The sequence below is a fragment of the Pygocentrus nattereri genome, chromosome 17 (genome assembly GCF_015220715.1).
Source record: "Pygocentrus nattereri isolate fPygNat1 chromosome 17, fPygNat1.pri, whole genome shotgun sequence".
NCBI lineage: Eukaryota > Metazoa > Chordata > Actinopteri > Characiformes > Serrasalmidae > Pygocentrus > Pygocentrus nattereri.
Window position 1 is genome coordinate 4,003,706 of NC_051227.1, and position 24,655 is coordinate 4,028,360.

The 24,655-nt window shown below is 41.2% G+C and overlaps 1 protein-coding gene and 8 non-coding genes across 9 annotated transcripts in view; all 9 read left to right on the forward strand.

Moving 5' to 3' along the window:
- Nucleotides 1-2,035: 2,035 nt before the first annotated feature.
- On the forward strand, nt 2,036-2,107 carry trnag-ucc. Its single transcript has one exon. It is a non-coding gene; the product is annotated as a tRNA-Gly (tRNA).
- A 224-nt stretch (nt 2,108-2,331) lies between these two features.
- Nucleotides 2,332-2,403, forward strand: trnae-uuc. Its single transcript has one exon. It is a non-coding gene; the product is annotated as a tRNA-Glu (tRNA).
- A 2,098-nt stretch (nt 2,404-4,501) lies between these two features.
- On the forward strand, nt 4,502-4,573 carry trnag-ucc. Its single transcript has one exon. It is a non-coding gene; the product is annotated as a tRNA-Gly (tRNA).
- A 574-nt stretch (nt 4,574-5,147) lies between these two features.
- Nucleotides 5,148-5,219, forward strand: trnag-ucc. Its single transcript has one exon. It is a non-coding gene; the product is annotated as a tRNA-Gly (tRNA).
- Nucleotides 5,220-6,476: 1,257 nt separating this feature from the next.
- trnag-ucc lies at nt 6,477-6,548 on the forward strand. The gene has a single exon. It is a non-coding gene; the product is annotated as a tRNA-Gly (tRNA).
- Nucleotides 6,549-6,831: 283 nt separating this feature from the next.
- trnag-ucc lies at nt 6,832-6,903 on the forward strand. The gene has a single exon. It is a non-coding gene; the product is annotated as a tRNA-Gly (tRNA).
- A 1,395-nt stretch (nt 6,904-8,298) lies between these two features.
- trnag-ucc lies at nt 8,299-8,370 on the forward strand. Its single transcript has one exon. It is a non-coding gene; the product is annotated as a tRNA-Gly (tRNA).
- Nucleotides 8,371-10,427: 2,057 nt separating this feature from the next.
- trnag-ucc lies at nt 10,428-10,499 on the forward strand. Its single transcript has one exon. It is a non-coding gene; the product is annotated as a tRNA-Gly (tRNA).
- A 3,273-nt stretch (nt 10,500-13,772) lies between these two features.
- The window catches only part of cwf19l2 (CWF19 like cell cycle control factor 2), a 16,346-nt gene continuing 5,463 nt past the window's right edge, over nt 13,773-24,655 (forward strand). Inside the window, exons 1-11 of the mRNA XM_037546353.1 lie at nt 13,773-13,907; nt 15,251-15,361; nt 16,681-16,809; nt 16,922-17,029; nt 20,078-20,197; nt 20,480-20,573; nt 20,847-20,962; nt 21,747-21,864; nt 22,006-22,633; nt 22,936-23,050; nt 23,567-23,659. Of these exons, the coding sequence (XP_037402250.1) occupies nt 13,818-13,907; nt 15,251-15,361; nt 16,681-16,809; nt 16,922-17,029; nt 20,078-20,197; nt 20,480-20,573; nt 20,847-20,962; nt 21,747-21,864; nt 22,006-22,633; nt 22,936-23,050; nt 23,567-23,659 (1,722 nt within the window). The 5' untranslated portion in view covers nt 13,773-13,817. The remainder of the gene's footprint in view (nt 13,908-15,250; nt 15,362-16,680; nt 16,810-16,921; nt 17,030-20,077; nt 20,198-20,479; nt 20,574-20,846; nt 20,963-21,746; nt 21,865-22,005; nt 22,634-22,935; nt 23,051-23,566; nt 23,660-24,655) is intronic.

Genomic DNA, 24,655 nt, shown 5'->3' on the forward strand with positions numbered 1-24,655 from the left:
TGAGCCGTCTGATATCTGTCTATCTATCTATCTATCTATCTATCTATCTATCTATCTATCTATCTATCTATCTATCTATCTATCTATCTATCTATCTATCTATCTAATGTAACATCAATTGTTACCTTATTGGAGATCAGTGTTGTACCAGATTGACCCGCTAGAGGCAGATTTTCCCCTCCTCGTTGCTCCACATGTTTTCCGGTGTTGGTGGTATAGTGGTTAGCATAGATGTTAACCAAGCAGTTGATCCGGGTTTGATTCCCGGCCAACGTAGCACTTTTGCACACCCACAATTCTATCTATCTATCTATCTATCTATCTATCTATCTATCTATCTATCTATCTATCTATCTATCTATCTATCTATCTATCTATCTAATGTAACATCAGTTGTTACCTTATTGGAGATCAATGTTGTACCAGATTGAGCCGCTAGAGGCAGAGTTTTCCCTCCTCGTCGCTCCAGATGTTTTCCAGCATTGGTGGTATAGTGTTTAACATAGCTGCCTTCCAAGCAGTTGACCCGGGTTCGATTCCTGGCCAACGCAGCACTTTTGCACACCCACAATTCCCTGATGAAGAAATCAGTCTGTCTCTATCTATCTATCTATCTATCTATCTATCTATCTATCTATCTATCTATCTATCTATCTGTCTGTCTGTCTGTCTGTCTGTCTGTCTGTCTGTCTGTCTGTCTGTCTGTCTATCTATCTATCTATCTATCTATCTATCTATCTATCTATCTATCTATCTATCTATCTATCTATCTAATGTAACATCAATTGTTACCTTATTGGAGATCAGTGTTGTACCAGATTGACCCGCTAGAGGCAGAGTTTCCCCTCCTCGTTGCTCCACATGTTTTCCGGTGTTGGTGGTATAGTGGTTAGCATAGATGTTAACCAAGCAGTTGATCCGGGTTTGATTCCCGGCCAACGTAGCACTTTTGCACACCCACAATTCTATCTATCTATCTATCTATCTATCTATCTATCTATCTATCTATCTATCTATCTATCTATCTATCTATCTATCTATCTATCTATCTATCTATCTATCTATCTATCTATCTAATGTAACATCAGTTGTTACCTTATTGGAGATCAATGTTGTACCAGATTGAGCCGCTAGAGGCAGAGTTTTCCCTCCTCGTTGCTCCAGATGTTTTCCAGCATTGGTGGTATAGTGTTTAACATAGCTGCCTTCCAAGCAGTTGACCCGGGTTCGATTCCTGGCCAAGGCAGCACTTTTGCACACCCACAATTCCCTGATGAAGAAATCAGTCTGTCTCTATCTATCTATCTATCTATCTATCTATCTATCTATCTATCTATCTATCTATCTATCTATCTGTCTGTCTGTCTGTCTGTCTGTCTGTCTGTCTGTCTGTCTGTCTATCTATCTATCTATCTATCTATCTATCTATCTATCTATCTATCTATCTAATGTAACATCAATTGTTACCTTATTGGAGATCAGTGTTGTATCAGATTGAGCCGTCTGAGATCTGTCTGTGTGCCTATCTATCTATCTATCTATCTATCTATCTATCTATCTATCTATCTATCTATCTATCTATCTATCTATCTATCTATCTATCTATCTATCTATCTATCTATCTATCTATCTAATGTAACATCAGTTGTTACCTTATTGGAGATCAGTGTTGTACCAGATTGAGCCGCTAGAGGCAGAGTTTTCCCTCCTCGTTGCTCCAGATGTTTTCCAGCATTGGTGGTATAGTGTTTAACATAGCTGCCTTCCAAGCAGTTGACCCGGGTTCGATTCCCGGCCAACGCAGCACTTTTGCACACCCACAATTCCCTGATGAAGAAATCAGTCTGTCTGTATCTATCTATCTATCTATCTATCTATCTATCTATCTATCTATCTATCTATCTATCTATCTATCTATCTATCTATCTATCTATCTAATTTAACATCAGTTGTTACCTTATTGGAGATCAGTGTTGTACCAGATTGAGCCGCTAGAGGCAGAGTTGTCCCTCCTCATGGCTCCAGATGCTTTCCAGCGTTGGTGGTGTAGTGGTTAGCATAGCTGCCTTCCAAGCAGTTGACCCGGGTTCGATTCCCGGCCAACGCAGCACTTTTGCACACCCACAATTCCCTGATGAAGAAATCAGTCTGTCTGTATCTATCTATCTATCTATCTATCTATCTATCTATCTATCTATCTATCTATCTATCTATCTATCTATCTATCTATCTAATTTAACATCAGTTGTTACCTTATTGGAGATCAGTGTTGTACCAGATTGAGCAGCTAGAGGCAGAGTTGTCCCTCCTCATGGCTCCAGATGCTTTCCAGCGTTGGTGGTATAGTGGTTAGCATAGCTGCCTTTCAAGCAGTTGACCCGGGTTCGATTCCCGGCCAACGCAGCACTTTTCCACAAACACAATTCCTTGCTGAAGAAATCTGTCTATCTATCTAATGTAACTTCAGTTGTTACTTTATTGGAGATCAGTGTTGTATCAGATTGAGCCGTCTGATATCTGTCTATCTATCTATCTATCTATCTATCTATCTATCTATCTATCTATCTATCTATCTATCTATCTATCTATCTATCTAATGTAACATCAATTGTTACCTTATTGGAGATCAGTGTTGTACCAGATTGACCCGCTAGAGGCAGATTTTCCCCTCCTCGTTGCTCCACATGTTTTCCGGTGTTGGTGGTATAGTGGTTAGCATAGATGTTAACCAAGCAGTTGATCCGGGTTTGATTCCCGGCCAACGTAGCACTTTTGCACACCCACAATTCTATCTATCTATCTATCTATCTATCTATCTATCTATCTATCTATCTATCTATCTATCTATCTATCTATCTATCTATCTATCTAATGTAACATCAGTTGTTACCTTATTGGAGATCAATGTTGTACCAGATTGAGCCGCTAGAGGCAGAGTTTTCCCTCCTCGTCGCTCCAGATGTTTTCCAGCATTGGTGGTATAGTGTTTAACATAGCTGCCTTCCAAGCAGTTGACCCGGGTTCGATTCCTGGCCAACGCAGCACTTTTGCACACCCACAATTCCCTGATGAAGAAATCAGTCTGTCTCTATCTATCTATCTATCTATCTATCTATCTATCTATCTATCTATCTATCTATCTATCTGTCTGTCTGTCTGTCTGTCTGTCTGTCTGTCTGTCTGTCTGTCTGTCTATCTATCTATCTATCTATCTATCTATCTATCTATCTATCTATCTATCTATCTATCTATCTATCTAATGTAACATCAATTGTTACCTTATTGGAGATCAGTGTTGTACCAGATTGACCCGCTAGAGGCAGAGTTTCCCCTCCTCGTTGCTCCACATGTTTTCCGGTGTTGGTGGTATAGTGGTTAGCATAGATGTTAACCAAGCAGTTGATCCGGGTTTGATTCCCGGCCAACGTAGCACTTTTGCACACCCACAATTCTATCTATCTATCTATCTATCTATCTATCTATCTATCTATCTATCTATCTATCTATCTATCTATCTATCTATCTATCTATCTATCTATCTAATGTAACATCAGTTGTTACCTTATTGGAGATCAATGTTGTACCAGATTGAGCCGCTAGAGGCAGAGTTTTCCCTCCTCGTTGCTCCAGATGTTTTCCAGCATTGGTGGTATAGTGTTTAACATAGCTGCCTTCCAAGCAGTTGACCCGGGTTCGATTCCTGGCCAAGGCAGCACTTTTGCACACCCACAATTCCCTGATGAAGAAATCAGTCTGTCTCTATCTATCTATCTATCTATCTATCTATCTATCTATCTATCTATCTATCTATCTATCTGTCTGTCTGTCTGTCTGTCTGTCTGTCTGTCTGTCTGTCTGTCTATCTATCTATCTATCTATCTATCTATCTATCTATCTATCTATCTATCTAATGTAACATCAATTGTTACCTTATTGGAGATCAGTGTTGTATCAGATTGAGCCGTCTGAGATCTGTCTGTGTGCCTATCTATCTATCTATCTATCTATCTATCTATCTATCTATCTATCTATCTATCTATCTATCTATCTATCTATCTATCTATCTATCTATCTATCTATCTATCTAATGTAACATCAGTTGTTACCTTATTGGAGATCAATGTTGTACCAGATTGAGCCGCTAGAGGCAGAGTTTTCCCTCCTCGTTGCTCCAGATGTTTTCCAGCATTGGTGGTATAGTGTTTAACATAGCTGCCTTCCAAGCAGTTGACCCGGGTTCGATTCCCGGCCAACGCAGCACTTTTGCACACCCACAATTCCCTGATGAAGAAATCAGTCTGTCTGTATCTATCTATCTATCTATCTATCTATCTATCTATCTATCTATCTATCTATCTATCTATCTATCTATCTATCTATCTATCTATCTATCTATCTATCTAATTTAACATCAGTTGTTACCTTATTGGAGATCAGTGTTGTACCAGATTGAGCCGCTAGAGGCAGAGTTGTCCCTCCTCATGGCTCCAGATGCTTTCCAGCGTTGGTGGTGTAGTGGTTAGCATAGCTGCCTTCCAAGCAGTTGACCCGGGTTCGATTCCCGGCCAACGCAGCACTTTTCCACACACACAATTCCTTGTTGAAGAAATCTGTCTATCTATCTAATGTAACTTCAGTTGTTACTTTATTGGAGATCAGTGTTGTATCAGATTGAGCCGTCTGTTATCTGTCTATCTATCTATCTATCTGTCTATCTATCTATCTATCTATCTATCTATCTATCTATCTATCTATCTATCTATCTATCTATCTAATGTAACATCAATTGTTACCTTATTGGAGATCAGTGTTGTACCAGATTGACCCGCTAGAGGCAGAGTTTCCCCTCCTCGTTGCTCCACATGTTTTCCGGTGTTGGTGGTATAGTGGTTAGCATAGATGTTAACCAAGCAGTTGATCCGGGTTTGATTCCCGGCCAACGTAGCACTTTTGCACACCCACAATTCTATCTATCTATCTATCTATCTATCTATCTATCTATCTATCTATCTATCTATCTATCTATCTATCTATCTATCTATCTATCTAATGTAACATCAGTTGTTACCTTATTGGAGATCAGTGTTGTACCAGATTGAGCCGCTAGAGGCAGAGTTTTCCCTCCTCATGGCTCCAGATGCTTTCCAGCGTTGGTGGTGTAGTGGTTAGCATAGCTGCCTTCCAAGCAGTTGACCCGGGTTCGATTCCCGGCCAACGCAGCGCTTTTCCACACCCACAATTCCTTGCTGAAGAAATCTGTCTATCTATCTAATGTAACATCAGTTGTTACCTTATTGGAGATCAGTGTTGTACCAGATTGAGCTGCTAGACGCAGAGTTTTCCCTCCTCGTTGCTCTAAACGTTTTCCAGTGTTCGTGGTATAGTGTTTAGCATAGCTGCCTTTCAAGAAGTTGACCGCGGTTCGATTCCCGGCCAACGCAACACTTTTCCACACCCACAATTCCCTGATGAAGAAATCAATCTATGTATCTATCTATCTATCTATCTATCTATCTATCTATCTATCTATCTATCTATCTATCTATCTATCTATCTATCTATCTATCTAATGTAACATCAGTTGTTACCTTATTGGAGATCAATGTTGTACCAGATTGAGCCGCTAGAGGCAGAGTTTTCCCTCCTCGTTGCTCCAGATGTTTTCCAGCATTGGTGGTATAGTGTTTAACATAGCTGCCTTCCAAGCAGTTGACCCGGGTTCGATTCCTGGCCAACGCAGCACTTTTGCACACCCACAATTCCCTGATGAAGAAATCAGTCTGTCTCTATCTATCTATCTATCTATCTATCTATCTATCTATCTATCTATCTATCTATCTATCTATCTATCTATCTGTCTGTCTGTCTGTCTGTCTGTCTGTCTGTCTGTCTGTCTGTCTGTCTATCTATCTATCTATCTATCTAATGTAACATCAATTGTTACCTTATTGGAGATCAGTGTTGTATCAGATTGAGCCGTCTGAGATCTGTCTGTGTGCCTATCTATCTATCTATCTATCTATCTATCTATCTATCTATCTATCTATCTATCTATCTATCTATCTATCTAATGTAACATCAGTTGTTACCTTATTGGAGATCAATGTTGTACCAGATTGAGCCGCTAGAGGCAGAGTTTTCCCTCCTCGTTGCTCCAGATGTTTTCCAGCATTGGTGGTATAGTGTTTAACATAGCTGCCTTCCAAGCAGTTGACCCGCGTTCGATTCCCGGCCAACGCAGCACTTTTGCACACCCACAATTCCCTGATGAAGAAATCAGTCTGTCTGTATTTATCTATCTATCTATCTATCTATCTATCTATCTATCTATCTATCTATCTATCTATCTATCTATCTATCTATCTATCTATCTATCTAATTTAACATCAGTTGTTACCTTATTGGAGATCAGTGTTGTACCAGATTGAGCCGCTAGAGGGAGAGTTTTCCCTCCTCATGGCTCCAGATGCTTTCCAGCGTTGGTGGTATAGTGGTTAGCATAGCTGCCTTCCAAGCAGTTGACCCGGGTTCGATTCCCGGCCAACGCAGCACTTTTCCACACCCACAATTCCTTGCTGAAGAAATCTGTCTATCTATCTAATGTAACTTCAGTTGTTACTTTACTGGAGATCAGTGTTGTATCAGATTGAGCCGTCTGATATCTATCTATCTATCTATCTATCTATCTATCTATCTATCTATCTATCTATCTATCTATCTATCTATCTATCTAATGTAACATCAATTGTTACCTTATTGGAGATCAGTGTTGTACCAGATTGAGCCGCTAGAGGCAGAGTTGTCCCTCCTCATGGCTCCAGATGCTTTCCAGCGTTGGTGGTATAGTGGTTAGCATAGCTGCCTTCCAAGCAGTTGACCCGGGTTCGATTCCCGGCCAACGCAGCACTTTTCCACACACACAATTCCTTGTTGAAGAAATCTGTCTATCTATTTAATGTAACTTCAGTTGTTACTTTATTGGAGATCAGTGTTGTATCAGATTGAGCCGTCTGATATCTGTCTATCTATCTATCTATCTGTCTATCTATCTATCTATCTATCTATCTATCTATCTATCTATCTATCTATCTATCTATCTAATGTAACATCAATTGTTACCTTATTGGAGATCAGTGTTGTACCAGATTGACCCGCTAGAGGCAGAGTTTCCCCTCCTCGTTGCTCCACATGTTTTCCGGTGTTGGTGGTATAGTGGTTAGCATAGATGTTAACCAAGCAGCTGTTCCAAGCAGTTGATCCGGGTTTGATTCCCGGCCAACGTAGCACTTTTGCACACCCACAATTCTATCTATCTATCTATCTATCTATCTATCTATCTATCTATCTATCTATCTATCTATCTATCTATCTATCTATCTATCTAATGTAACATCAGTTGTTACCTTATTGGAGATCAGTGTTGTACCAGATTGAGCCGCTAGAGGCAGAGTTTTCCCTCCTCATGGCTCCAGATGCTTTCCAGCGTTGGTGGTATAGTGGTTAGCATAGCTGCCTTCCAAGCAGTTGACCCGGGTTCGATTCCCGGCAAACGCAGCGCTTTTCCACACCCACAATTCCTTGCTGAAGAAATCTGTCTATCTATCTAATGTAACATCAGTTGTTACCTTATTGGAGATCAGTGTTGTACCAGATTGAGCTGCTAGACGCAGAGTTTTCCCTCCTCGTTGCTCTAAACGTTTTCCAGTGTTCGTGGTATAGTGTTTAGCATAGCTGCCTTTCAAGAAGTTGACCGCGGTTCGATTCCCGGCCAACGCAACACTTTTCCACACCCACAATTCCCTGATGAAAAAATCTATCTATCTATCTATCTATCTATCTATCTATCTATCTATCTATCTATCTATCTATCTATCTATCTATCTATCTATCTATCTATCTATCTAATGTAACATCAGTTGTTACCTTATTGGAGATCAATGTTGTACCAGATTGAGCCGCTAGAGGCAGAGTTTTCCCTCCTCGTTGCTCCAGATGTTTTCCAGCATTGGTGGTATAGTGTTTAACATAGCTGCCTTCCAAGCAGTTGACCCGGGTTCGATTCCCGGCCAACGCAGCACTTTTGCACACCCACAATTCCCTGATGAAGAAATCAGTCTGTCTGTATCTATCTATCTATCTATCTATCTATCTATCTATCTATCTATCTATCTATCTATCTATCTATCTATCTATCTATCTAATGTAACATCAGTTGTTACCTTATTGGAGATCAGTGTTGTACCAGATTGAGCCGCTAGAGGGAGAGTTGTCCCTCCTCATGGCTCCAGATGCTTTCCAGCGTTGGTGGTATAGTGGTTAGCATAGCTGCCTTCCAAGCAGTTGACCCGGGTTCGATTCCCGGCCAACGCAGCACTTTTCCACACCCACAATTCCTTGCTGAAGAAATCTGTCTATCTATCTAATGTAACTTCAGTTGTTACTTTATTGGAGATCAGTGTTGTATCAGATTGAGCCGTCTGATATCTATCTATCTATCTATCTATCTATCTATCTATCTATCTATCTATCTATCTATCTATCTATCTATCTATCTATCTATCTAATGTAACATCAATTGTTACCTTATTGGAGATCAGTGTTGTACCAGATTGACCCGCTAGAGGCAGAGTTTCCCCTCCTCGTTGCTCCACATGTTTTCCGGTGTTGGTGGTATAGTGGTTAGCATAGCTGCTAACCAAACAGCTGTTCCAAGCAGTTCATCAGTGTTCGATTCCCGGCCAACGTAGCACTTTTGCACACCCACAATTCTATCTATCTATCTATCTATCTATCTATCTATCTATCTATCTATCTATCTATCTATCTATCTATCTATCTATCTATCTATCTAATGTAACATCAATTGTTACCTTATTGGAGATCAGTGTTGTATCAGATTGAGCCGTCTGAGATCTGTCTGTGTGTCTATCTATCTATCTATCTATCTATCTATCTATCTATCTATCTATCTATCTATCTATCTATCTATCTAATGTAACATCAGTTGTTACCTTATTGGAGATCAATGTTGTACCAGATTGAGCCACTAGAGGCAGAGTTTTCCCTCCTCGTTGCTCCAGATGTTTTCCAGCATTGGTGGTATAGTGTTTAACATAGCTGCCTTCCAAGCAGTTGACCCGGGTTCGATTCCTGGCCAACGCAGCACTTTTGCACACCCACAATTCCCTGATGAAGAAATCAGTCTGTCTCTATCTATCTATCTATCTATCTATCTATCTATCTATCTATCTATCTATCTATCTATCTATCTATCTATCTATCTATCTGTCTGTCTGTCTGTCTGTCTGTCTGTCTGTCTGTCTGTCTATCTATCTATCTATCTATCTATCTATCTATCTATCTATCTATCTATCTATCTATCTAATGTAACATCAATTGTTACCTTATTGGAGATCAGTGTTGTATCAGATTGAGCCGTCTGAGATCTGTCTGTGTGCCTATCTATCTATCTATCTATCTATCTATCTATCTATCTATCTATCTATCTATCTATCTATCTATCTATCTATCTATCTATCTAATGTAACATCAGTTGTTACCTTATTGGAGATCAGTGTTGTACCAGATTGAGCCGCTAGAGGCAGAGTTTTCCCTCCTCATGGCTCCAGATGCTTTCCAGCGTTGCTGGTATAGTGGTTAGCATAGCTGCCTTCCAAGCAGTTGACCCGGGTTCGATTCCCGGCCAACGCAGCGCTTTTCCACACCCACAATTCCTTGCTGAAGAAATCTGTCTATCTATCTAATGTAACATCAGTTGTTACCTTATTGGAGATCAGTGTTGTACCAGATTGAGCTGCTAGACGCAGAGTTTTCCCTCCTCGTTGCTCTAAACGTTTTCCAGTGTTCGTGGTATAGTGTTTAGCATAGCTGCCTTTCAAGAAGTTGACCGCGGTTCGATTCCCGGCCAACGCAACACTTTTCCACACCCACAATTCCCTGATGAAGAAATCAATCTATGTATCTATCTATCTATCTATCTATCTATCTATCTATCTATCTATCTATCTATCTATCTATCTATCTATCTAATGTAACATCAGTTGTTACCTTATTGGAGATCAGTGTTGTACCAGATTGAGCCGCTAGAGGCAGAGTTTTCCCTCCTCGTTGCTCCAGATGTTTTCCAGCATTGGTGGTATAGTGTTTAACATAGCTGCCTTCCAAGCAGTTGACCCGGGTTCGATTCCCGGCCAACGCAGCACTTTTGCACACCCACAATTCCCTGATGAAGAAATCAGTCTGTCTGTATCTATCTATCTATCTATCTATCTATCTATCTATCTATCTATCTATCTATCTATCTATCTAATTTAACATCAGTTGTTACCTTATTGGAGATCAGTGTTGTACCAGATTGAGCCGCTAGAGGCAGAGTTGTCCCTCCTCATGGCTCCAAATGCTTTCCAGCGTTGGTGGTATAGTGGTTAGCATAGCTGCCTTCCAAGCAGTTGACCCGGGTTCGATTCCCGGCCAACGCAGCACTTTTCCACACCCACAATTCCTTGCTGAAGAAATCTGTCTATCTATCTAATGTAACTTCAGTTGTTACTTTATTGGAGATCATTGTTGTATCAGATTGAGCCGTCTGAGATCTGTCTATCTATCTATCTATCTATCTATCTATCTATCTATCTATCTGTCTATCTATCTGTCTATCTATCTATCTATCTATCTATCTATCTATCTATCTATCTATCTATCTATCTATCTATCTATCTATCTATCTATCTATCTATCTATCTAATGTAACATCAATTGTTACCTAATTAGAGATCAGTGTTGTATCTGATTGAGCCGTCTGAGATCTGTCAGTGTGTCTATCTATCTATCTATCTATCTATCTATCTATCTATCTATCTATCTATCTATCTATCTATCTATCTATCTATCTATCTATATCTATCTATCTAATGTAACATCAGTTGTTATCTTATTGGAGATCAGTGTTGTACCAGATTGACCCACTAGAGGCAGAGTTTTCCCTCCTCGTTGCTCCAGATGTTTTCCAGTGTTGGTGGTATAGTGGTTAGCATAGCTGCCTTCCAAGCAGTTGACCTGGGTTCGATTCCAGGCCAGCGCAGCACTTTTGCACACCCACAATTCCCTGCTGACAAAATCTGTCTATCAATCTATCTACCTGTTTCCTTGACTGTCTATCTTTCTGTCTGTCTATCCATCCATCCGTCCATCTATCTATCTATCTATCTATCTATCTATCTATCTATCTATCTATAGTAACATCAGTTGTTACCTTATTGGAGATCAGTGTTGTACAAGTTTGAGCCGCCAGAGGCAAAGTTTTTCCTTCTCATGTCTCCAGATGTTTTCTAGCGTTGGTGGTATAGTGGTTAGCATAGCTGCCTTCCAAGCAGTTGACCCGTGTTCGATTCCCGGCCAACGCAGCTCTTTTCCACACCCACAATTCCTTGCTGAAAAAATCTATCTATCTATCTATCTATCTATCTATCTATCTATCTGTCTATATCTATCTATCTAATGTAACATCAGTTGTTATCTTATTGGAGATCAGTGTTGTACCAGATTGAGCCGCTAGAGGCAGAGTTTTCCCTCCTCGTTGCTCCAGATGTTTTCCAGCGTTGGTGGTATAGTGGTTAGCATAACTGCATTTCAAGCAGTTGACCGGGGTTCGATTCCCGGCCAACGCAACACTTTTCCAAACCCACAAGTCCCTGATGAAGAAATCAGTCTGTCTGTATCTATCTATCTAACTATCTATCTATCTATCTATCTATCTATCTATCTATCTATCTATCTATGTAATGTAACATCAGTTGTTACCTTATTGGAGATCATTGTTGTACCAGATTTAGCCGCTAGAGGCAGAGTTTTCCCTTCTCATGTCTCCAGATGTTTTCTAGCGTTGGTGTTATAGTGGTTAGTATAGCTGCCTTCCAAGCACTTGACCCGTGTTCGATTCCCGGCCAACGCAGCACTTTTCCACACCCACATTTCCCTGATGAAGAAATCTGTCTGTCTATCTAATGTAACATCAGTTGTTACCTTATTGGCGATCAGTGTTGTATCAGATTGAGCCGTCTGAGATCTGTCTGTCTGTCTGTCTGTCTGTCTGTCTGTCTATCTATCTATCTATCTATCTATCTATCTATCTATCTATCTATCTATCTATCTATCTATCTACCTATCTAATGTAACATCAATTGTTACCTTATTGGAGATCAGTGTTGTACCAGATTGACCCGCTAGAGGCAGAGTTTTCCCTCCTCGTTGCTCCAGATGTTTTCCGGTGTTGGTGGTATAGTGGTTAGCATAGCTGCCTTCCAAGCAGTTGACCTGGGTTCGATTCCAGGCCAACGCAGCACTTTTGCACACCCAAAATTCCCTGCTGACAAAATCTGTCTATCAATCTATCTACCTGTTTCCTTGACTGTCTATCTGTCTGTCTGTCTATCCATCCATCCGTCCATCCGTCCATCTATCTATCTATCTATCTATCTATCTATCTATCTATCTATCTATCTATCTATCTATCTATCTATCTATCTATCTATCTAAAGTAACATCAGTTGTTACCTTATTGGAGATCAGTGTTGTACAAGTTTGAGCCGCCAGAGGCAAAGTTTTTCCTTCTCATGTCTCCAGATGTTTTCTAGCGTTGGTGGTATAGTGGTTAGCATAGCTGCCTTCCAAGCAGTTGACCCGTGTTCGATTCCCGGCCAACGCAGCTCTTTTCCACACCCACAATTCCTTGCTGAAAAAATCTATCTATCTATCTATCTATCTATCTATCTATCTATCTATCTATCTATCTATCTATCTATCTATCTATCTAATGTAACATCAGTTGTTACCTTATTGGAGATCAGTGTTGTACCAGATTGAGCCGTCTGAGATCTGTCTATCTATATTTAACTTAATTTAATTTAATTTAATAATTATCCGCATCATCATCATCATTATTATTATTATTATTATTATTATTATTATTATTATTATTATTATTATTATTATTATTAATATTATTACAGTATAACAGACTTCAGCTACTGTGCTGGTAAATGCTGAAAGAACTTCAGTTCTTTTGAGCTTTTATAAACCTAGTTTTTAAAACCTACTTCCGTTTTTATTCATTAGTTAATTCTTCACCCGCCCTTTTATTTTGACGCTGTGTTTTTAAACAGTGACCGCCCAGTGACCGGCAGTAAAATTAAAAAAGCCAGTGATGTTATACCATGTGGTTTCTGATCGTGACTTCATACAAATGAAACCGAACAAAAAGTTAAAAGCACAAGACTGTGTAGTTAACGTGTTAATCGGAGTAAACTACAGATCCCACAAAGCACTGGGAATGGGTTCAACCCTTCACTTTCACCCTTCTGCGTAAACCTCTGCAGTCTTTGGTGTTTATTGTAAATATTGTTTTATTATCATAAAAAATCAAATGAATCGCGATTATAAATGGAGGTTTTCGTCTCGGAACCAGAACTGTTTAGAAATGTCCGTTTCTCTTATTGGCTGAGAGAGCAGGAGGCCTCTGGGTATTGTAGTTGCTGACATGGAAACGTAAACAGTCAGTGATTTAAAAAGGTGCTTATTTTTAACACCAAGCTCGAAATATTGACAATCACGGACAGTGACGATCAGATTAGGGTTTATTTGTCTTATTCAGACACGACAAGCTGGTCTGAACGTTAAAATCAGATGAAAACTTCAAATAAGGTGAGGAAAAAGAGAAACGAAGCTTGTCACGTGACCCGCAAGGTCAGGCCGATCATTACGACAGTGGAAATCGCTTTACGACTGTTTTCGTCGGCGTGATGGCGGCATATGGAGGGTTTGAAAGCGAGAGGAACATCGAGAAGAAAAAATCCGAAAAGAGGAAATACAGAGAGGGGGTTCTCCAGCAGGTAAATAGAACCAGAGTAGATCCTCCAACAGGTAAATTGAACCAGAGTAGATCCTCCAACTGGTAAATAGAACCAGAGTCGATCCTCCAACAGGTAAAAAGAACCAGAGTAGATCCTCCAGCAGGTAAATAGAACCAGAGTAGATCCTCCAACTGGTAAATAGAACCAGAGTAGATCCTCCATCAGTTAAGTAGAACCAGAGCAGATCCTCCAACAGGTAAATAGAACCAGAGTAGATCCTCCAGCAGGTAAATAGAACCAGAGTAGATCCTCCAACAGGTAAATAGAACCAGAGTAGATCCTCCAGCAGGTAAATAAAACCAGAGTAGATCCTCCAACAGGTAAATAGAACCAGAGTAGATCCTCTAACAGGTAAATAGAACCAGAGTAGATCCTCCAACAGGTAAATAGAACCAGAGTAGATCCTCCAAAAGGTAAATAGAACCAGATCAGATCCTCCAGCAGGTAAATAGAACCAGAGCAGATCCTCCAGCAGGTAAATAGAACCAGAGTAGATCCTCCAACAGGTAAATAGAACCAGAGTAGATCCTCCAGCAGGTAAATAAAGCCAGAGTAGATCCACCGGCAGGTAAATAGAACCAGAGTAGGTCCCCCAACAGGTAAATAGAACCAGAGCAGATCCTCCAGCAGGTAAATAGAACCAGAGCAGATCCTCCAACAGGTAAATAGAACCAGAGAAGATCCACCAACAGGTAAATTAAACCAGAGCAGATCCTCCGGCAGGTAAATGAAGCCAGAGCAGCTAAAACAGTAGGTAACTGTGATTATGTTTATCCACTACTATTAAACAAGCTGTAGTAATAATCCCAGGTTACATTATTCTAGTGCTAATTAACAAGCTGTAGATATAACCCCAGGTTAAATCATTTCAGTGCTGTTTAACGAGCTGTAGAAATAACCTGAGGTTATATTAATGCTGTTACTTTAAACAAGCTGTAGATATAATCCCAGATTATATTAATCCAGTGCTATTAAAAGAGATAATTATATGTTGTATTAATCTGTCATATCGTATTAATAATGATACTAGTTCAGTGTTAGAGGGGTGCTGTGGTTCTGTTCTCAGACTCAGTGAACAGCAGGATTTTGTACGTTTTGATTTTGTGGCGTGTAGCTGCCAGAAGGTGGCGCTGTTTCTGCAGAATGAGGTTAATGTGAGCACTGCAGCACCACCGTTACAGTGAACGTGCTGCTGATTGGGTGAATCATCACACTTGCTTTAAAAAGAGGCTCTAAAATAAGACGAATCAATAAAAATGTACAGATAAGTGTCACACAGCATCAGAGACCACCTCTCTCTCTCTCTCTCTCTCTCTCTCCAGGCGAAGAAGAAGTATGAGGATGAGGAGCGGAGGGCGGCGGAGAGGAAGGCTCGAGGTGAAGACACCTGGATGCTGCCGGAAATCGACCAGCGGCTGCAGCAGATTGGTCAGGTGAGAGGTGTCGCTATTGTAACCTCTGAGGGCGTGTGGGGTCCGTCCAAGGCTTTCTGAACCGACTATTTATAAAACAAAAATTACTTGAATGGCTTGAGTCGCGGCAATCTGCTGCCTCCTGCTGGTCAGTGCAGTGTGCTTGAATGGCTTGAGTCGCGGCACTCTGCTGCCTCCTGCTGGTCAGTGCAGTGTGCTTGAATGGCTTGAGTCGCGGCACTCTGCTGCCTCCTGCTGGTCAGTGCAGTGTGCTTGAATGGCTTGAGTCGCGGCACTCTGCTGCCTCCTGCTGGTCAGTGCAGTGTGCTTGAATGGCTTGAGTCGCTGCACTCTGCTTCCTCCTGCTGGTCAAAGCAGTGTGCTTGCATCGCCAGACCTAAGTTTATTAGCATATCATCGCTGTTGGGACAGAATCCTGCGTCTCTGTTTTGGACGTTTTATTTAGATTTTTCACATAACTGTAAAACATCAGCTGGACTTTACATCGTTATAAACATTTCAGAACCAACCGATTTTACGGACCCATTTTAAATGACTCAGAATAACATGACTAAGAGGTTTTTTCCTTTTTCTGGTGAAGTTGCTGCTTTGCAGGTATGAGGTTTTACTCCCATAGAACAGATATTTATTATGATTTTTATCATCATCATCATATTGGTACATTGGTATATTTTGGTTTGTCCACCCGAGTTTCCCTGACCAAATCGTAAGGCAAACTATTCAGTGACTGCATGAAATAAATGTAAAACATTTTATTCTATTTTTTTTTTTCTAAAAGTTCCCCTCAACACGTGTTTTATGATCTACACATATTGATATATGCTTACAGTTTACTGCTGAAAGCCAAAAATCTCTGACGCTCTTTGTGTTATTGTATAAAAGTAGTGTTTCCAGAGCAGATCACTGAAGAGACGCCGCCTGTTTATAGTTTATAGCCCAGATTTGGGGAAAAACGGGTCGACTGTCAGTAGAAAAACAAACTGAGTTCAGCTTCTTTTATTATAAGGGTTTAAAATGACATCACCGTCTATTAGACTGGAGAGAAGAGTTACAGCCTCATACGACGCCCAGCTTCTGAATGGAGCTTATGAAATATGAACGTTATGAAGAATAAGACGAAGTACGTTTAGGAACCTCCTTTGGTCCTGAGGAGTTATAGAGGTTAAATTGAGCCTGAATTATGACTGCTAGTAGGAGATCAGTATGAAGAGACCATAAGAAGTAATGATACTTCAGCATTTACAGTGTCTGGGTCTCTTATTACTGATTTAATAAAGTTACGTTGCTCATAACGGTTATGACTTGTGTTCTGCTTATAGGAGCATTCAGTGAAAAATAATAATAAGAAGAAGGACAAATCCAAAAAGAAGAAGAAGGAGAAGAAGAAGAAAAAGAAAGTGAAGAAAGAAAAAGCTCAGGAGCAGGGCGGCTCCTCGGACAGCTCAGAGGTCAAATGCAGCAGGAGACAGTCTGATGTTTATAGAGACTGTTTGCTTACAGCTTAATCAGATTACGTGTTTATCATGTGTCCGAGTTGTTTGTTTACATGTTTCTCTACAGGACTCTGATGAGTGGGTGGAAGCTGCACCCCAGTCAAGGGGAGTGGACAAAGCGTGGAAGGTCTCAGGGCAGGCCACACCCACTGTCAGCACAGCCAATAGCAACCAGGTAGGCACAGTATTTGGTAGCTTGTTACTGTAAAAAAAAAAAAGTAAACAAAGCCAAAGCTGATCTTTGGGTTATTAAGTGTTAAAGGGCCCATACCATGGAAAACTGAATTGGTTTGTGATGTCACACAAGCCCCACCCATTCAGCCTACAGCAGTTTAGCTCCAGCATTCAGCCTACAGCAGTTTAACCCCACCTTTCAGCCTACAGCAGTTTAGCTCCAGCATTCAGCCTACAGCAGTTTAGCTCCACCCGTTCAGCCTACAGCAGTTTAGCCCCACCTATTCCCGCTGATGTTATAAGCAGTGTTTCTGGCTGGAGTATAGGACAGTCACTAAAAAAAGTTTCAAACATTAAGTGGATCACAGGGGAGAAGGTGTGAGATATGGGCGCTTTAATGTTCTAGATGGTGAATACGCTGCAAGTTCTGCTGTGTCTGATCGTGTTTCCTTTATCTATTTTGCTGTAATGGCCGGTGCTGACCCCTCTCTAAAAGGCCGGTCAGTAAGTTTCTCGCTCTCCCAATCGCAGATCAATAATTCGTCATTGTCCCTTTAGTGGATCGATACTGTAAACAACACACTGACTGACCGATTCATATTCTAAACACGCCGCAGGCCGAGGCCCTGTGAAGACAGCAGGAGTGGACATCATGGCACTGGTTTACCGTCATGAGCAAAAGTTTGTGCACCCCCAGTTACATGACGTGGTGTTTCTTTTCAAAGTGAAAATAACACATTGTCTACAGAGGACGATGTAAACAGTCTTTTTCTCTGTAGAGGATGTGTTAAAGGGGAATTCCACCAGTTTTCCAAAATTCCTCGATAATTTGATGTGTGAGATGTGAACAGAGTGATTCAGAGAGGTTTGGTATGAAATGGGTCAGATCTTTTTACAGTGGTGGTGATAGGAACCAGGGGTTGCCATGACTACAACACAAATATAGATATTTTATTTACCATCCAGAACCACCAGAGAACCTACACGAGTCTTCTGAGTTGATATGGAATGTTGATGATGGAAAATAGTGGAAAATCTGGAATAATCAGTTTTCTTTGGGGACTATTTTACCTCACAGCGCCCTGCATGTCTCCCTCCACCATGAATGGAGTTTAAGTTCTCCAAACTATCATAAAACAGCGTCTCAGTCATCAAGCAGTGAATGTAGAACCATTTACTGTAGGAACTTTCTGTGAGGAGCTTTTAGAGGTGGACGTCTGATTCCTATCACCACCACTGTGAACAGTTCTGACTCTACTTACGTCTAAACCACTTAATTATGGGGGATTTTGATTTAGATAATTTTAGGGGCATCTTGTCTTTTTCATACAGCTGTATAATCTGTATTAATGAAGGTGTAGTGAGCCTGTGCTGCAGTAACAGCCTCTTCTCTTCTGGAAAGGCTTAACACTAGAACATTGCTGTGAGGATTTGATTGAGCATTAGTGAGGTCAGGTACTGATGTTGGATGGTCAGTTCTGGGTTACTCCAATTCATCCCGAAAGTATTGGATGGAGCTCCATCACTCCAGAGTTCCCCTGCTCCACAGCCCAATGCTGGGGGCTTTATACCTCTCTAGCCTACACTTGGTATTGGGCATGGAGACCTTAGGATCATGTGCAGCTGCTCCAAAGTGTCACATTCTATTGGTCAGAGCTGTTCTATGGAGATTATACAAGCTGAGAACCTTTATCAGTAATAGGTAGGGTTGGAAATATTCCAGAATGTAAACTTTCCATGGAAATTTTGGGAACTTTGGGAATTTATTGGAATTAATAGGAAACATTGGATAATTTAAAGGAATTATATCATACACTACCATCAATGTACCGTTTTTTTGTCAACAGCAGATATGAAGGCATAACAATACAGATAATAACCGACACATTGTTTGTTGCAAGCAGAACTTTATAAATACTTAATTCTTTAATTGAACAATCAAAAGTTCAATCAAAAAACAATCAGAAGAATGCAACTCCTATGTAAAAACACTAAAGCTAATGGTCTTCAAAATTTTAAATAATGAATAAGTATTAATTCTTGATTACAGATACCCGTTGAGGCAAACAATATAGGTAGCTAGCCTATGATCGCCTTGGTAAACTAGTCTTTTAAATGAAATTTGCTCATTAAGCTTTTCTGAATTACACCTTAATTTAATAGTCGTCAGGTTTGTGATGAAAGTAGAGTCAATGTTGACTAATCGCTGATGACGTCATGAGTAAAACTGCAGAAGAAAATGCTTAAAAATCCATGACAAAGCCAAACTCCACAGGTCAGTAGAGCGTGAGGCGCCCTTTCTGTCAAGCTCTGGATTGTGTTGGTGGCCTTAAGGGAACCGGAGATACGGACGCTGGGCTCTCATAAAGGTGTATCCTACTTAGGCGCACCCTAGACAGCCTAGCGATAATAAGAGTGACCGACTTCAATCTGTACAGGATTACAGGGTGTTAAGCTCCCTCTCCAACCACACAGGACTGTTTACTGTAGTCCGCAGAGATAAGAACCCTGAAATCTCACGCATTTGATTCCTACTTAGGCGCCACCTGATCTGTATCTGTGCTGTGTATGTTGTGTTCTACATAATACTGACCATACCATTATATACTGAAAACAGAGTATCGTTAAAGATGATCATTACAATCACTCACTCCATCACGAGAGAGGGAGGGAGAGAAAGAGAGAGGCTGTTCAGTGTTAGACACTGTTATTATAGTAAGATTGAAGGGCTCTCTCTCCCCTTTCTCTCTCTCTCTCTCTCTCTCTCTTTCCCTCCCCTTTGTTTTTCTCTTTCTATATTTCTCTTGCTCCCCTTTCTCTTTCTCTCTCTCTCTTTCTCTCTCCCCTTTCTCTCTCTCTCTCTCTCTCTCTCTCTCTCTTTCCCTCCCCTTTGTTTTTCTCTTTCTATATTTCTCTTGCTCCCCTTTCTCTTTCTCTCTCTCTCTTTCTCTCTCCCCTTTCTCTCTCTCTCTCTCTCTCTCTCTCTCTCTCTCTCTCTCTCTCTGTCTTTTTCTTGGTTTGATCTTTGATTATTATTTTTTTTTTATAGAGAGATGAGTGGATGACCTTCGACTTCCTGGCCATGAAGACGACATCTGTTGCCGAGAGACGAGCACGGAAGGAGGCGGAGAAAGAGGCGGAGCGAGAGAGGGAGCGCAGCGTGGAGCAGGTGTGCCGCTGTCTCCACTAATGAGGCTCTGCTCACAGGGGTTCTCTAAACTCCACCTCCAAAACTTTAACCGTGCGCACTGTAAACGTTAGCAGCAGTGGGCGGAGCTCCAGCTCATCCGGAGCGGTCAGCAGTACAGATGGTGCAAACCAAGCTAGCGGTAGAGAGTTACAGTTTAAGAGTATATAGAGGTTTTATTTGAAAATACAATAATATTGTGATAAATACAGAAACCGTTAGGAATTTTAATTACATTATGATATAAATCTCTCTGTCCTTCAGGCTGGACTCCACAGGCTGGAGCTCAATCCCTACTGGAAAGATGGAGGAAGCGGGCTGCCCCCAGAGGAGAGCAGCAGTACTGCCCTAAAAAAAGGTATAGCCAATTAATAAGAAAACATAACCCACAAAAAATTCCACCCCTTTTCCAAAATTCTCCTATTATTCAGTGTGTGAGGTATAAACAGAGTTTATTCTCTTTCTGTCTCTTTGTCTCTCTCTTTCTCTGTGTCTCTCTCTGTCTCTTTTTCTCTCTCTGTGTGTTTATCTCTCTGTTTCTCTTTCTTTTTCTCTGTCTCTTTGGCTCTCTCTCTTATCTGTGTCTCTTTGTCTTTTTCTGTCTCTTTCTCTGTCTCTCTCTGTCTCTCAGCGGCGATGGTGGAGGACGGGGGTCTGAGCTGGTTAAGGAAGTCCTATCAGAGGATGAAGGAACAGGCAGAGAAAGAGCAGCGCAGACTGGACGACATTGTGGCTGAGAGATACGGGGTACTGCACACACACACACACACACACACACACACACATTATGTGGGCATGTCTGACTTCACCATGATTCAGTTTGATCTGATTCTTTCAAAACTGATTCAATACAAAATAGGATTTTAGATGTCACCCTGATTCAGTTTCATTTGATTCTTTAGGAAATTATGCAATGCCTGAGATCTCAAATTTCATCATGGTTCAGTTCAGTAGGATTCTTTATGAAGTGATTCAGTACATGAGATGTCAGATTTTGTCATGACTGAGTTTGATTCTTTAGCACGTGGTAGTAGTACATGGAATATCAGCTTTCCGCATAGTTTCATTTAGATTCTTTATGAAACAGTTCAATACAATAGGCGTCAGATTTCACCATGATTAGTTTGTTTTGATTCTTTAGGAATCGTTTCAGTGCCTGATGAGATCTCAGATTTCACCATGATTCATTGTGGTTCCTAAAGACGTGTTCCTATCCATGGGATATTAGATTCCAGCTTGAGTCAGTGTAGTTTAATTTTTTAGGAAACAGTTTAGTACAGTAGATGTCAGATTTTACAGTGATTTAGTTTGATTTGATTCGTTAGGAATCGATTCAGTACATAACGAGAGTTTAGGTTTCACCGTGATTCAGTTTGATTTGATTCTCGAGGAATCAGTTCAGTGTCTAATGAGATTTTGTTATAAACCAATATCAAAAAAATCAAACGTTCCTCACTGCCGCCCCCTAAAGGTGATACTGCACATGCTGTTAGTTACAGTGTTGTTGCTGTTGTTGTGTTTGTGTGTTCAGTCCATGGAGCAGTTCCAGAAGAGACTACAGGAGGCAGAAGAGGCAGCTGTCACTCAGAGGAGACCAGAGAGAGAGAAAGGGAGGAGAGGAGAGGGGGATGAACAGAGGGAGAAATGGAGGAGAGGAGAGGGGAATGAACAGAGGGAGAGATGGAGGAAAGGAGAGGGGGATGAACAGAGGGAGAAATGGAGGAGAGGAGAGGGGAATGAACAGAGGGAGAGATGGAGGAAAGGAGAGGGGGATGAACAGAGGGAGAAATGGAGGAAAGGAGAGGGGGATGAACAGAGGGAGAAATGGAGGAAAGGAGAGGGGGATGAACAGAGGGAGAAATGGAGGAGAGGAGAGGGGGATGAACAGAGGGAGAGATGGAGGACAGATTCAAACAGGGCTGGTCATCGGGAAGGAAAGAGGGAGAGAGAGAGAGACCGAATGAGAGATAGAGGTGAGAGAGACAGAGAAAAAGACCAGGGCATAGAAAGTGAGAGGGATGGAGAGAGAGACCAGAGGAGAGAGCGAGAACGAGAGAGAGACCAGGGCATAGAAAGAGAGAGGGATGGAGAGAGAGATGGACAGAGAGAGGAGAGGCGATCGAGGGAGCTCTCTCTCTCCTCCCTCAGAGGACGCTTCCTCAAGCCGTCCGACTCTGATGACCCCCCGACCCCGGTGGCTACCTGGAGGAAGCCGGGAGTGACCGCCGCCGGAGCATCCAATCAGAGCGCAGCGAGATTCCTGAAACCTCGAGATGAGGAGGATGATGATGCTCCAGCGTGGAGGAAGAGCAGTGGTGGGAGAGAGTTACAGGAGGCGAGAGAGAGAGCGAGGGAGGAAACGGAGCAGCAGGAGAAAATCCAACAGCAGCGCAGCGCCACTCTGGTGGAGAAGAGCAGGTGTGGCCATACACACAGCATGTTCACAGCACTGAGTCAGATGTGATTGATCACCAGTCAGATTTATTAGTCAAGTAGTTATTCAGAGAAGTAGCAAACTAATTCTCGTTAATTATTAATAATATAAATAATAATAATAATAGCAAACGTTAACAGATGTCTTTAGGAAATGATTCAGTACATAATGAGATCTCAGATTTCATCATGATTTGATTTGATTTGATTCGATTCTTTTGGAATTGATTCAGTACACAGTCTCTTCTGCTCCTTTCTCCTCTTTTCTCTTTTCTTTACTGTCTCAGCTCAGAGACTGATGAAGATGATGGTGAAGATGAGGAAGAGGGTCCACTCCTGACGGATGAAGAGATGAACAAACTCGGAGCCAAACTGGTGAAAGCTGAGCTCATGGGCAACACGGTGAGGTCATCAAAGAGCGCCACTGACCCATACAGGGATCATCGGAGAAAAAAATACCCCAAAAATCACAAACAGAGAAACAACAGACTGTGTTAAACATCAGCCAAACAGGGTAAAGATCAGCTAAACAGGGTGAAAATCAGCCAAACAGGGTAAAGATCAGCCAAACAGGTCGAAAATCAGCCAAACAGGGTAAAGATCAGCCAAACAGGACAAAAATCAGCTAGCGGTCTAAACCGGGTAGAGATCAGCTAGCGGTCTAAACCGGGTAGAGATCAGCTAGCGGTCTAAACCGGGTAGAGATCAGCTAGGGGACGCTGACTCTGAGCAGGACACTGACTCTGAGCAGGACGCTGTCAGACTGTTTACGTTCATTACAGTCCAGTAATCTTGTGTAATCTGTGTGTATGTACAGAAAGCTGAGTGCCGATACTTATTCACACTGACTACATCCTCTTATTGTCTGCTTCACTGCAGGATCATATCATAACTCGAATCTAATCTCTGTGTGTGCAGGCCCTGATGGACTCTCTGAGGGCTCAGCTGGACGCTGCACGGAAGGCCAGAGAGAATCGGCCGCAGAAGCCCCCCGCCAGACCACCCACACAGGTGAGGGACAGGTCACTGCAGCGCCGAGTACAACTATTCAGTTCAGCTCAAATATGATTCTTTAGGAAACGATTCAGTCTAACATTAAACCTTAGAGTTCACCACAATTCAGTTCAGTTATGATTATTTACAGACGGGTTCAGTGAATCATGACATCACATGATTTGAATCATTTCAATTATGATTCTTCAGGAAACCGTTCAGCGGAACATGATGTCACAAATTTCACCACAACAAACTAGTTCAATTATGATTCTTTACAAAATTAATCATTGCCTTATGAAATCACAGATTTCACCATGATTTGGTTCAGTTCGATTATATTTCTTTAGTAAATGATTCAATGCATCGTAAAATCTCTAATTTGACCCAAATTCATTTCAATTTGGTTATGATTCTTTAGTAAATGATTCAGTGCATCGTGAAATTTCACACTTAAACACAATTCCCTTTTGTTTCAGTTATGATTCTTAAATGATGCTGAATATTGTGTACAGTATAGCGTGAAAAGTAAATGTAATATATAGTAAACATGGTTTGATGCAGTTTTCTAAAATCAGTGCAGATGAATCACAGATTCGTTTTTACACCCTTCCTGATCAGCCGTGTATGTGTGTGTTTCTCTGGTCCACGTAGCTTGTTAGCTGGTATAATAGGCTATGATTTATGATGCTGTGTAACCATGGCGATATCTTGGCCTCTAGACAGGATGGCACCACACGCACACACTCAGACTTGCTGATGCACACATTTGTCTGCTGAGCAGAAATAAGATTCATACTGTATATGAATCCTGACGATTTGTTTTGTATGTTTTTTTGAGTGAATGTGTTTTGTGTAGAACAAAATCTGTATAACAAGAAGATACCAAATATGTATGATTTGGTCTGTGAATCAGTCTAGACTGGTCTCTGAATTGCACAAATCCTCTAGACTATGAAGCATCTTGAGTGATTCACAGGCCATGGAAACCTCTGCAGTGACTCAATGACCACA